At 28.1% G+C, this 14930-nt stretch overlaps 1 protein-coding gene across 1 annotated transcript; it reads right to left on the bottom strand.

Moving 5' to 3' along the window:
* Positions 1-10383: 10383 nt before the first annotated feature.
* Positions 10384-12807, bottom strand: LOC113791097 (uncharacterized). The gene has a single exon (XM_075821649.1). The coding sequence runs from the start codon at positions 12312-12314 to the stop codon at positions 10497-10499; it is 1818 nt and encodes a 605-aa protein (XP_075677764.1). The 5' UTR covers positions 12315-12807; the 3' UTR covers positions 10384-10496.
* Positions 12808-14930: the final 2123 nt, after the last annotated feature.

The following is a 14930-nucleotide window of genomic DNA, read 5'->3' as shown; positions in this document are numbered from 1 at the left end:
TTTGAAGGAAATTAATCTTCTTTATCGACCAAATAATAATAATAACAACAACATTATCTATTGAATTTTTGCTTTTTAAATAAGAAAATTAAACCAATTCAAGTGGGAAGACAAATTTTGATTATTTTGAATTTCTTCTTCTTCTTGAAATGACAACAAGCATGAAATAAGAAAAAAAAACACAGATATGAAGAATTGATTTGGATTGGTTTTGTTTTGTTTTTATAAATATAATGACAAGGATAGGATATTTTTCTCGTTGTTTGTTTGTTTGTTTGTATTTAGGTTGACTTCCTTTTATTTTTTCTTGAAATACTTTTCATTTATCTGGACACTACATGTGATTAATTGATTTTTTTTCCAAATAAACAAAACAAAACAAAAAACAAAATAGAATAGAATAAAAAGGGAAGGAAATTTTTGAAGAAGAAAACTAAAATCTTAACATTTTTTTTTCTTTTCAAATAGAAAATCTTTTGATTAATTACCGCCGGTATTATGAATGAATGAATGGTGAATCAAAGAAAGGTAACAAAACACAAATCTTTAGATAAAATACATGACACCTATTTTTTTTTAAAAAAAATGTGTGTAATGATAATGGTAATTTGTTGATAATGATGATGATGATGATGATCAGTGTATCATTTTTAAAAAATTTTATTTTTAAAAATTTCATACTGTGTGACAACAACAACAACAACAACAACAATGACACAAAGAAACAGCGGTAAGTATAACAGATTTCTTTATAGTCATGAATTGACCGAATTAAATTCCATCGAATAAAGCTTGATTCATCATCATTAGGTGGTAGATCTTCGAAAATTTTCGCGGCGGTAGATCATTATAATCATCATCATCGTTATTATCAAATTTTTGATCTATTTAAACAGAAACATGTAACACCAATGAATTTTTTTTTCTATCCAAATCGATCCACCTTTTGAACAATAAAAGATTCATCCATCATTTGAAATGATGATTCGTGGTTGATTTTAGATGAAATGTGTTGGTGTGTGTGTGTGTGTGTGTGTGTGAACGATTTTGGTTGACATCTCACTTTATAATTAAGTGAATTTCAATCAAAAAAAAACTAAAAACTAATAACATTGATAATAAATAAACGAAAAGAAAAAACAAATTTATAAATATTGGATATTGGACATTGGTGGAAATAAAAACTGATTTCAAAATCAAAAATTGGGAAAAATCTTTCCCATTATTCATCTGTTCTTTTAATGTCCTTTGACCTCTCTCTCTCTCTCTCTCTCTCTCTCTCTCTCTCTCTCTCTCTCTCTCTCTCTCTCTCTCTTGGTGTGTTTCAAAATGGTGTGAATATTTTTGTTTTTTGATTTTTTCTGTTTGAAAATTAAATGTAGACTTGTCACACCATTTGATTTGATTCGTATACACCGGGGCACTTCAATTTTTATAATTAATGATCATCATCATCGATGGCCATCATTTCGAGGTTCATCCCTGATCGTTAATGTGTGTGTGTGTGTACGATGTAAATAAATATTGAAAACACACACAAACAAAATACAATTTGTTTGGCAGGAAAAAAACAAATTGCTAAATGCTAAAGAGAGAGAAAAAACGGAATCATCATCATTATTTAATGAATTTGAAATCATCAAAAAACTATCTACCGTCATTGTAATTACCTTCATCATAATCATAATCATTTAGGCTGCTAAATTCTTCAATTTTTTTTTTTTGTTGAAAATGAAAAATTCACATTCATTTTTCAATCGAATGATGGTGGTTAACAAAAATTGTCATTTTTTCTGTTCTGTTCTGTTTGATTTATATATTCGATATTTTGATGAAACAAAAGGCGAAATAAACAACTAAAATACATAAGGGATAGGACCATAAATGATGATGATGACAGTAAAAAATCAGGTTAACCAATTTTTCATTTCAAATTTTTCAAATCATTCAAATAGGTGTGACCATCACATCAAATAGAAAACAAAAATCCAATTCAATTCACTATGTGATTGACTAACTAATTGTTCATTGTTTTTTGGAATGAATTTTTGTTGAAATCAAAAAAGCAAAAACGGTTGCTGTTGTTGTTGTTTCATCAATCAATCACAATTTGAATCGTTTGTTAAGTTCGCTGATCATTAATCCTTTCCTCTCTTTTTCATTCAATCATTCAGGATATTAACCGGGCAAAAATAATGATGATCAGAAAAGTGTTGTCATAATCATAATCATAATTATATAGTTCAACCAAGTCGAAGAATGTCAAGAAAAAAAGGATTATGATTAACTAGCTATCCATATATATGTGATTATCAAATTTTGATATTGAATTGAATGTGGGGTTAGAATGCATCATTATCATCATTATATAAAAAGTTTATAGTGTTGAAAAAAAACTTGTTATTTTGATGATTGTATCTACACTATATAAGTGTGTGTGTGTGTGTGTGTAATATTTGATTATTCTTTTAGTTCTTTTTGTGTTGATATGTTTTTGTATTGATTGATGGTGAACAATACATACATGTCTTCAAATTGATGAAATGAAACAACAACAAAAATTGGTTTGAATGGATGGATCACAGAGACTTCTCTGAGTTTTTTTAAAAAAAAAAAAGTTTAAAAAGAATCATATTTAGTTTTTTGATTGGTGTTGGCCACCGTCATTCAACATCATTATCATTTATCAATTTTTGTTCCTATTATGGAAACACAAGGAAAATGATTTTTCTTCATTATTATAGTCGTTGTCGTTTGTTTCTTTTTGGTTTAAATAATCATCGATTGTAAACTGTCCTTACTGTTAGATCCTATCATTATTATTATTGATAATGATAAAGTAAAGTAAAAAAAAGTAAAATGATGATAAAAAGAACTTTAGTTAAAAACTTGAAAGGAATGAAAGGCTTGAATTATTTTGAATGTTAACACTTTGATCCAATAATAATGATTCTTTTTTCGGGTTCATATGTCATTTCGTTTTTTTTGTCAATTCAATCACAAAAAAAGGTCTATAATTTTAGATTTTCGTTATCATTATTACATTTCGGGAGGCAATAATGCAGCATAGAATGTAGTGATTCTGTATGTATGATTGGAAAATAATGATGCTTAATAATGATGATAGAATCCTATCGTTACTAATAAAAATGCGAAACAATTGATTTGAAGATATTCTTCAAAGTATCATGATTGATGATGATTATGATTTGAATCCAAATATCGATTGTTGTTTTTTTTTGTTTCCAATTCAAAACAAACAAACAAACAAAAAAAACGGTAATGTTTTCTGATGATAAGTTTTTTCTTCTTTTATGTTTTTTGGTTATTTCTGATTCTATTCTTGAGAATTCTATTATCGATCGATTGATTGATTGATCGATCAGTAAAATTTACAAAAAAAAAAACATAGTTTTTTAAAGACAAATAACAAAACTTGAACCAGATTAATATTCCTCATCATTAATCAGTTTTGTTGTTCTTTTTAGCAGAACAGCTAAGCTTTTTTAACAACAACAACGAAAACGACAATCACAGAACCAAAAAACAAATTTTGTTTTTGTATTTTTTAATTCCCGCAAAAAAATCATCCATTTTCAATTTGCCAACAACAACGATGATGCTAGTGATTTGCTGCTTAATGTTTTCTGTGTTTGATCGTCATACGAAAGAAGAATTCTGTTAAGTGAAATGTTGTTGTTGGTTATGTTTGTTGTTAGGATAAATAAGCCCGAAGAAGAAGAAGAAAAAAAAAGAAAATAGACAAAAACCAAACACACACACAGACCATTTGTAATTTTCAATGATAAATTGATGATGATGATGATGACAATAATATCAACAATGATGATTTGAAGCAGATCTTCACCATTATCATCAACAAACAAACAACAAACAATTCCGAATCAATCACACATTTTTTCATCATCATCATCACTTGTCTTTCAAATTTGATCAAATCAAGATCATCATCATTGAATTTATCTAAAGAATAAACATTGCATCAAGCAAAGTTTTTATCAACAACAAAACAAACGATGATGATAACAATAACAATCAATGATGATGTGGATGACAATCTATATGATCTGTATCACAATTATGATTCAAAAATTGACCCAAAAAAGAATCAAAAATTTTTTTGATCCTAAATGTAATCATAATTGAGAACACCTGTGTTGTCAAATGGAAATTTCACCTGAACAAAAAAAAATTCTTTGGTTACCGAAACAATCGATTCGACAATGAATGAATTGATGAAAAATATATCGCACATTATCATCATCATCATCATCATCAATTGATATAATGATCACCTGTCGAGCTATTAGTGATGGGTTTTTTTCATCAGAAAAGGAAAATACCTCAGCAAAAATGATTAATTGATTTTTTTTTCCAATATGATGATGGATCGGATATATTACGCGACTAATGAAATAGTATGATGATTCTTTTCTTTTATGATTATCATCAACAGCAATGTTTTTTTTATCCAATCGACATTATTGATCGATTTAAATGTTCATAATGATGATGATGATGATGATAGTCAAACACCTCTGAAATAGAGGTCATCGAGGTTAGGATTTTTTTTTTTTTTTGGCTTTATTTAAGGAATTTTCACTGTTTGCGAAATAAATCTTTTTTTTCTAACTTGATTTGATTCGACCATCAAATAATATCTGTTGTTGTTTTTTTTCTAATTTTATCCTCGACCTTTTCGTTTTGCCTATTGATTTTCAATCCTAAATCATTGTGTTAATGATGATGATGATAATCTTAATGGCAAACAAATGGTGGTGGTAAAGTTGTCAAAAAGAAAAATTCTTGCTTCAAAAACAATATTTTTTTCTCAAGTGGAACAATGAATTCAAGAAAATGGAAAATTTCAACAAAAGAAAAACAAAATTACTTTCTCTTTATCATCCAGTTTGAAAAAGTAGTAACCACAGACATTCTCGAAATCTCTAAATGATGTTTGTTTGTTTGTTTGTCGATGATCAAATAAACAACAAAATCATCATCAGAATGTCAAGCTGATAATGATTTTGAATTTGTTTTGTTTTGTTCAAAATGTCATTTCCTATCATCATTTTATGCAAATGAAAAGAAAAACATTTCAAATGTGTGAAATCTAATACCACTTTTTTGAATACTTTGTATATTTTTTTTCAAAGTTTCTTGCTTGCTTGTTTTACAAATTTCAAGCAGTAAGCAATAATAATCAAATGATTATTATTGCCGAAATACTGACAAAAATCTTTTGCAATGTGAAGGAAAATGAATATAAATTTAACAAAATAATTTATGGAAGATGCTTGAAAATAGTGTGAAATTTTTCTTTTTTGGAAAAAAAGACAAATTTCTAAACATACACACAGAGAGTTCCAAAACAATCTTTTGCATACATTTCAGGAAAAAAAACGGCAGTGATTTATATTATTATTATTATTATACATCAGACAAATTTAGTTTTAAGAAAGTTTACAAACCAAAGAGAGAGAGAATAACACAAGAAAAACAGTTAAAGATGTGTTTGTTGGATGTTTACGAACAAGCATGTATAACAACAACAACAACAACAAATTCCAGTCACAACCTAATAAAATAACCTAAACAAACGGATCTGATTACCAAAAAAAATGTATGATCGTGATGATAATTTACATAAATCTTTTTCCCCCTCTCTCTTTTCCTTCGTTTCTATTTTTTCAATTTTAGCATCCAAGAAGAAAATCATTGGTCTGTTACATTTTGTGTAATAACAACAACAACGAAAAAAAATGTGTCATCTTTTTTTTCTTCTATAAGTGTCTGCATCGATTTATAATTACACAAATCCTAAACCATCATTATAATGTTGATGATAATTACACGAAAAGATGAATAAAACAAACAAACCATACGATGATTATAATTTAAATTATCGATGAAATATTTTGATTTTTTTTCGCTTCTTTTTTAAGCCAGATGTTTGGTGTTTTGAATGGGAATATTATGTTAATTTTTTTCAAATATCCCTTTTCAAATTTCAATGTGTTAATCGTTTTTCTTTTCTCATCCAAAATTCTATTAATGATCCGAACATACATACAGGCTTCATTTGATACAAATTTCGAAAAATAAAGACATCATCATCATTAACCCTCGGCTATCCATGTGGGGTCAAATTTGACCCCAACGACATTTAAAACTTCGCCATTCGAAAATCTATCGACATAAATCAATTTTCTCTTGAATGATCGAAGATCTATGTTTATTAAACATGATAGGCAATTTTCACCGTTTTCCGACTAAAAATAGTGGAGAAATCATCGATTTTCGGGATGAAGTCCAAATGTGCATAACGTAAGTGCTGTAGGATCCCGACCTACAACACTTACGTTATGAACAAACCCGAAATTTAATAGGAAAATCAAAATTTGTTTGCCGCTTTGTATCATTAATGATATGCTTTTAAGATAAAATTTTTTGATGAAATTTTAAAATTGATAATATTTTCAAAGAGTTGAGCACAAAATTTTAGATTATTTTAACTTTCTAACATAATTTAAAAGCAATCAAAGTTGGGGTCAAAAATGACCCCACATGGATAACGACGTGAGAAATGCTGCGTGAATAGCGGAGGGTTAACAACGTCATCATATTTAATTTTTGGAAACAAAAATCTGAAATCAATCTGATTTATGACGATCGATTTAACATTGAAAAGTGATACAGTGTGAATATTTTAATAATAATAATCATCATCATCATCATTGGGACAACACAAGAAGCCGACAGTATTTTCTTTCTTTGGAAAAAAAAGGAGAAGGATTTTTTAATGATGCTACACCAGGACAAACAAACAAACAAACAAACAACAACAACATTATCTTAATCATAAATTTTGGAATAAAAATAATTTTTTCTTAACACTTCTTCGAATGGAATATATCCATTTCAAGTTTAGAAACATTCTTTTTTTTGATGTTAATTATCATAAACAACAACGATGATGACAACAACAACAAACATTTCAATGATAATAATCATTATCCAAGCTTCATTAATATTCTTGTTTTTGTTGTTGTTGTTGTTGTTGAAGCTTATAATTTGTAAAAAGTTCATAAACAAAACAAAATTATTATTATGATAGCTTAATTCATGCATATCATTTTATCATCAGTTTATAAATGTTTTTACACATGAAAAAGCTTATATTTTATTTGACAAAATCATAATTTGTTTGTTTGTTTTTTCCAAGCTGACTGGATGTTTATTCCTTTAACACACACACCTTCCTTATTATTAATTTTTTCCAATGGAGAATTTATTCAAATGTTTCGCTCGTTTGTTTTGATTGAATTGTATACAAAACAAAACCGAAAAAAACCAAATAGAAAACAAACAAAAAAAAATGAAATAATGGTTCCAAAAATCAAAAGTAGTTTGTTTGTTTGTTTGTTTGGACTATAGGCGGCAAAAAGTAGAAATAATGAAACAACAATCTTTTGTTTTACCACTATACATGGCTAGACCATTGTGGTCATTTCATGTATTTTTGTTGTTGTTGTTGTTATTTTATCATTGTAATTGAAAACAACAACAACAACAAAACAATAACAACAACAACAAGGATAACAACAACAACAATAAAGTGTGACAAAGATTGTCTGCAAAATTTTTTCAATTCATTTTCACCTATTGAATGATGATTTTTCTTGTTGTTGTTGTTGTTGTTGTTCCAAAAAAGAAAAATCAATAGAAAATTTATCGGTTTTTTTTCTGGATTGATTTTTTGAAAAAAAACCGCAAAATTTATGAAAACTACATTTGTCGTTTGTTTGTTTGTTTGTTTGTTGGAATCATTGTCTAATGTAGTTTGGAACGTACAAAAAAAACTTGAAACTTTAAAGTCGAAATTGCCGCTATGAAACATGAATTTTTCGTTTTATTGTAAAGTTTTTTTTTCTCCATTTTAATTCAATGATGAAGATTTTTTTGATCATTTTTTTTATATTTATTCGTTGACCACTCGTTATCGACCATTCATTTCATACAATGAAGTCGGTTGTTTTTTCAATCTTTCAATGGTGGTCATTTTTCGGGAAAAAAATGTTCCAAGAAATGAATGGATGATGATAATGATGATTTTGGAAAAGAAAAGAAAAAAGGAGAAAAGAAAACTTGAACCAATCTTCGGTGGCCATTTGAATTTCTATCGTGATTTTTATCAAAGAAAAAGGCTTTTTTTTGTTCCATCAATGATTTCATTGTTTTCACTGTTTTATTTGGATGATAAATCAACAACGAACAACGAAAACGAAAAAAATCAAAACGAAGCCGACAAAACAAATTTATTACCAAAAAAAAAAAAAAATGTCAACAATGATGATTATTATCAATCACAACCAATGATGATGATGATGATTAGATACAAATAAAGTTTTCGGTTGTAATGATTGACACATTGATGAATGTCTTCATTTGTGAGAAAGCAATGGTGAAATGTTCATGTCCATTTCATTTTTCCAAATGTAATTCTCTATTCACAAAGACATTTATGGTTGAATTACATAACATAGAAATTGAATCCGTTATTTTCTTTTGTGGTCTTCTTTCAAATAAAGATAATAATGTCTTTATTTTCGAAAAAAATTTTCTTCTTCTTCTTTATCGTTTTGGGTTCATTTCAGCAAATATAATAAATTTCATTCGTTCCAATTGACTAATTTGGTTAGGTTTTTTTTTAAAAAAAAACCTGTGTCCATTTGGTCATTTTTTTTCGCTGTTGTTGTTGAATTCACTAATAATGATCATCAGATTTGGTTGTTTAGAATGATTGAACTAATGAACATTGGGAACCATTACCACCACTACCAACATAAAAAAATAACCACAATCATTCACGTGTACGTAGTTGACGATAATTTTGTCATCTTAATTCTGGTTGTTGATGGTAGTTGTTGTTGTTTCTCTAATGAAGAAAACATTTTTTACCGTATAAAATTTACACCTTTAGGGTAATGTGTTTCCAATTTTTCTACTCTTTTCACTTGGTTTCTATCGTTGACATATGATTATCATGGTGATCATTTGATGATGATTAAGCCATTTTTCTTTTCTTTCTTTTTTGACATTTTCATTTTAACATTTATCTTGAATTTTTTTTCATTCTGATTCGATTTGGTTAGGGATTGTTATTGACCGATCAACCAACCAACCAACCAACCAATCGACCGCTATTTGCCGTAAGCAAAACCAAAAAGTTGATTCTTCGGGTTGATTAGTTGGGTGGTAATGATGATCATCATCGTCATGATCAACAAGAATATCTTTTGGACCTGCTGCTGTGTATGTTCATTTGGATCAGTGAAAAAAATTTCAACAACAAAATTCTTATAATGGAGAAAAGTTACGGGTCAATTTACCATTCTAACCACCATAACCACTACACTATATATTTGGCATCTGAAATCTAAAATGAACATATCACCAACTAACCGAACAAACATTTTTGAATCTGGAACTAATTGGACCAGAGCTCAAATAGCAAGAAAAAAATCCGTATAAATATCAATGAAAATGTCAAATAAATTTCTTTTTTTTTCGGTTGAATCCATCTGGCAAAATTTCTGTTCATTTGTTGTTGTTGTTGTTTATTTTGATACACAACAACAACAACAATCTGTCGGCATTCAATGAAAAAAAAAAATATCATTATTATTAGTTTTGTTGTTGACATGACACATTTTAGCATTTCATTTGACCACAATGACATTTTATTTGGTGAAAATGAAACGAAAAAAAAAAATTATTATGAATCATAATATTTAGTTTTGAAATATTTTCAATCAATATTTTTTCCCAATTTTTTGCTATGATTTTTTTTTGAAAAAAAGGATGGTAATCTGATATCGGTATCGATAATATCAATATGACAATCACTGAATGAATGCTTTTAGATAATGATTTATATCCGATATGGTTCGGTTCAATTTTTTTTCTTTTTTCTTTCTGGTTTCTTTCATTTAAAACGAATGGGTTGGTTCTCGTGAACATTTATCTATTAGTTGGTAATGATGTGTGTTTGTGTTTGGATTTTTTTCGGTGTGTGAAAGTGTCAAGTAATTTTTCTTAGCTAAATTTCTTTTTATCCCTTTTTTGGGTTTTGTTTAAGAATGAAATTCAATACTAATGTCGTAGTTGTTGTTTTTTTTCTCTCGTTTCCTTTTTTTTAAAAAGAAAAAAATTTTACTAATGATTTTCTTCAGTCACTTAATTTCAGGTATCAAATTATGTTATGAATATTGTTATAAAAAAGAAAGATTTCCGATCATTTTGTAAAATGATTCCGCTTTTTGGTTGTTGCTAAAGGATTAAAACACTGGGATTGGTCATTTTTTTTAATTTTACAGAATTTTTATTTATTTATTTGAAACTAAATTTTACAAAAATTTTTAGAAATTTTTAAAAAAGGGTTTTTTACATTTAAACAAGCAAAAACTATCTATCTATGATGATGATGATGCAGAAGATTCTTTTGCTGGTGATGATTTAGTTTTTTCCAATACAAATGAACCGGTTGCAGCAGCTGCAGCAGCAGCAGCCGCCGCTGCTGCTGCCATTGCAAATGATGATGAAAATGGATTCTGATGTTGATGATGATGATGATTATGAAGAGGATTTGTTGGATGACCAATTGGAATGGTTGAAGGTGTCGTTGATGATGATGATGATGAATTTGTAGAAGCAGCAGCTAATGTTTTTAATGCTTGTAAACCATGTAATTCATACATTTCTTGTAATAAATGATTATAATTATTAGCCGCTTGTTGACTAAATAAACTATATGGATTAAATAATGTTAATGGATTATTTGTTGAACCTAATATTGATCCACCATTTTGTTGACGATGATTTGTAGAAGGTTGCAAAGATGATATTGATGATGGTGGTAATGGTGGTTGTTGAGCAATATTTGGTGATTGAATATTTGATCTTAAAGATGATCGTTCAGCCAATGATAATGGTGATGTTGTTGTTGTTGTTGTCATCGATGATGTTGATGATGATGATGATGATGATGTAGAAGATGATGATGTTGATAATCGATCAATATTATATGATGATGGAATGATTGATTGATGTGAAATTGTAGCCGTTTGTGGTAAAAGATTTTTAAATAATGGATGTGTTGTATGTGGCTGCGGATGTGGCGGTGGATGAGGATGTGCAAAACCAGTTCGTAATGGATGCGAATGATTTTGATGATGTTGATGATGTTGAGCTGCGGCAGCAACAGCAGCCATATTATATGGATTACTAAACCAATTTGGTAATGTTGAATTTAAATGACCACCAGAAGCGGATGAAGAATTATGAAACAAAGCTGCAGCTGGATGATGATGTGGATGTGGATGCGGATGTGGATGATGTCCATTCGGTATAAAAGGATAAAGATTATTATTAGCAGCGGCAGCTACATTTGCAGCAACAACTGAACGACGAAATGCAGCCGCTAAACGATTACGTGATGTTGATGTATTACGACGACGTAATTTACCGGTAGTACCACCAATAAAAACATCATCACTACATGGATCAAGCATCCAATAATTTCCTTTACCCGGATCATCATAATGACGTGGAACTTTTACAAAACATTTATTTAGGCTTAAATTATGACGAATAGAATTTTGCCATCCTTGTTTATTATCACGATAATATGGAAAATTTTTCATTATAAATTCATATATTCCATTCAATGTAAGACGTTTTTCTTTACTTTGACGAATAGCCATCATAATTAATGCATTATAACTGAATGGTGGTTTTTCATATTTTTTCTTCTTTTTTGTTGGATTTGTTCGTTGTTGATGGCCATCACCAGTTTTCTTTACAATTTTTTCATCATTTTCTTTTGATTTTTCATCATTATCGATTTTCTTTTCCGATTGATTATTATTTGATTTTTTTGTTTCATTCGTATCATCATCAACATCATCATTATCGGTATTGATTTCGACATTTTTATCTTGTTTTTCATCATCATTATCTTCATTTTCTTTATTATTTGCTTGTTTTATCAATTCAATCGATCGATCGGGTATTGGTGATTCATTCTTTTTTCGATTATCATCATTATCATTATGACAATAATTTATTGGTGAATGTCGATGATTATGATGGTCAAAATGATCATTATTCTGATCATCTTCAGCATTTTCATCAGTATTTTTATTTGATGCAATTAAATTTGATATTGAAAATGGATTTGTATTATGTTTAATAATTGTTTGTGTTGATAGTTTTTTTGGTGGTAGCATCATGATTAGATTTTTTTTTTTGTTTTCGTTGTTTAAGATTCAAGCAGAAAACATGAAAATGAAATTATTCAATGTTGTTGTTGTTGTTGTTGGTTAAATGATGACATTGATATATCAAAACAAAACAAAACACACACACAGATATTCGACAAGGCAAAGCAAAATTGAAAATGAATCGAATGAATATTTTGGAAAGAATGGTGAATCGAATTCATGAAAAGTTTATTTTTTTTATATTGAACAAAACACAAAACAAAACAACAACAACAAAAGTAGGTGGTAACCTCAAAGTTTTTTGATTGAATTATATATATTATTTTCTCTCACAAAACTAAATATTTTCGTAAAAATATTGATTTGTTGTATAAACCACCATCAACACAACATAACACCAAAGAAAAACAAGAAAAGATCAAAATGATTGTTACTGTTGTTGTTGTTGTCGATTTCGATGTTGATGATGATGATGACAAGAAATGCTACAACAACAACAACAACAACAAATATATACAGTTGGTTAGTATATACGGGTTTTTTTTGATGAATATTTTTGTTGTTGTTGTTGTTGTTGAATATATATGTGTTCAAATATTGATTATACATTAATGTCAAAATTTTTCTTGATATATCCAATGAAAATGAACAACAAAATTATTACGGTAGTGGTTGTTGTTCGTATATGTTTTTGCTGTTTATTTCAATGTTTTTTCGTATGTTTTCGTATATTTTGTCAAAACTATACGTTGAAAAGTTGTATGTAAATAATAATAATGAATTTTGGTTGGCTGGTTGGTTGGTTGGTTTTTGGGCCATTCAATCACTTGTTTCTCTTTATCGTCGTTAATAAATGTGTTGAAATAGAAAAAAACAAATCCCGCCTATTTATATTGTAAATAGTAAGAAATAAAGGCGGTGCTTATTTCAAAACTATTTTCATCCTTAATGATTTGTTTTGCTGAAAACATTCCCAAAACAACAACAGGAAAAAAAGTGGGCAGTAACTGTTTTCGTTTATATTATCGTTTGATATCATCGACGATGATCTATGTATAATACAAATCAGGCAAAATAAATACCAAATATTGTGAACATTGTTGGCCAACGATGAAAATGATGATGGTATGAGAGAGAATGAGAGAAACACAAATTTGGGAATCATTTAAACATTGAACGAGAAAAAAAAAGTAAAGAAATAATCATTACAAATTACAAATATTTTGTATTTGTTTTTAGTATACAATATATTCACAGAAGGAAAAAGAATGAGAAAAATGTTGAAAGCGTTGATAATCACCATCATCATCATCATCAGTACATTAAACATTGGCAAAGATTTAAGATGTCAAACGATGATTTTTGTGTTTTTTTTCATAATGATAAACGATACCATCAGAGTGAGTGAGAGAAAAACATTTTGCATTCATTTTTTTCTGAATTGATTTGATTTGTTGATGATTATTATCAATGAATTTTATCTTTGGATGGTAATGAATAAAATTTTCAATATCATCCTCGTCATTTTTTTAAATGTTGAAATCCCTAAATATTCATTCATTCATCATATTCTGGTCGAAAGATTTTATCTTTTTTGTATACAAATAAAAGGATGTTTTCCTTTAAAAAAAATAAAACTTTAAATAAATTTCCAGTGTTATTTAACCATCAGTTTGATTAATGTTTTGGTTGAATTGTCTGTTCTGTGTGTTTTGGAGTATAGAAAACACTGTTACATTTGAAAAACTGACAAATATAGCTTTCGATGATAATTTGCTTTTTGATTTTCCTAATGTTTGACATATCTAAATTGTTTTGTCGGTATACGACAAGCAATTTATTTTTACTAATTGAATCAGACACGCATACAAATAAACAAGAAATAAACAAACAAAAATATTTGCCGCATCCTTTTTTTCAAAGATGCTGTTGTTGATGTTTTCTTGTCCATTTAGTTTTGTTTAAATTCAAAATTCATGTCAAATCATTTAGATTTGATTTTCTCTTTCTCTTTCTCTTTCTCTTTTTGATTTGTTTGTTTGTACTTGTTGATTATGTGTGTTTGATGTTTGATGTTTTTGCATTTTCCGCTTGTTGTTGTTTGTATCGGTACACTTTGATGATTAATTTTGTTTTTAAATTGAATCATTTTACATTTCAATTATGAATCTTATTTTTTTTCATCCATTGAATTATAGGCTTATGAACGGAATATTTATTTTTTTGTATTAATCGAATAACCGAAAATATTTCGCAGAGAAAATTTCCAGAAACATTTTCATTTTAGGAAAATTTATGTTTTTTTTAAAATAAAAATCAAAATAAACAAACACAAAAACAAACAAACATATTTTGGTTTATTTTCATATATATTGAATGTCTGTTTGAAACAAAAAATTTGATTAAATTCAACAAAAAAACAAAACAACAAGATGATAAAATTTAACAAATTCTGTTTGTTGCCAAAACATTTACAATTTACATCCAAACATAAACATCATCGACAACAACAACAACAACAACATAAATATCCAGAATGATTACATCATTTTCCCCCCTAGTCTTCAGTACACGACAAGATCCAGATGGAACACAGAAAAAAAAAATCTTGGCTTTTAATTTTTC

The sequence above is a fragment of the Dermatophagoides pteronyssinus genome, unplaced genomic scaffold (assembly GCF_027571235.1).
Source record: "Dermatophagoides pteronyssinus isolate colony J.1.1.1.1 unplaced genomic scaffold, Derpt_VIB-CSIC_2022.12 sq0012, whole genome shotgun sequence".
Lineage (NCBI taxonomy): Eukaryota > Metazoa > Arthropoda > Arachnida > Sarcoptiformes > Pyroglyphidae > Dermatophagoides > Dermatophagoides pteronyssinus.
The sequence above is the reverse complement of the archived record's forward strand: the minus strand, read 5'-3'. Positions and strand labels throughout refer to the sequence as shown.

Coding starts and splice junctions, on each gene's coding strand:
- LOC113791097 (XM_075821649.1), bottom strand. CDS start 12,314: ATGATGCTACCACCAAAAAAACTATCAACACAAACAATTATTAAACAT.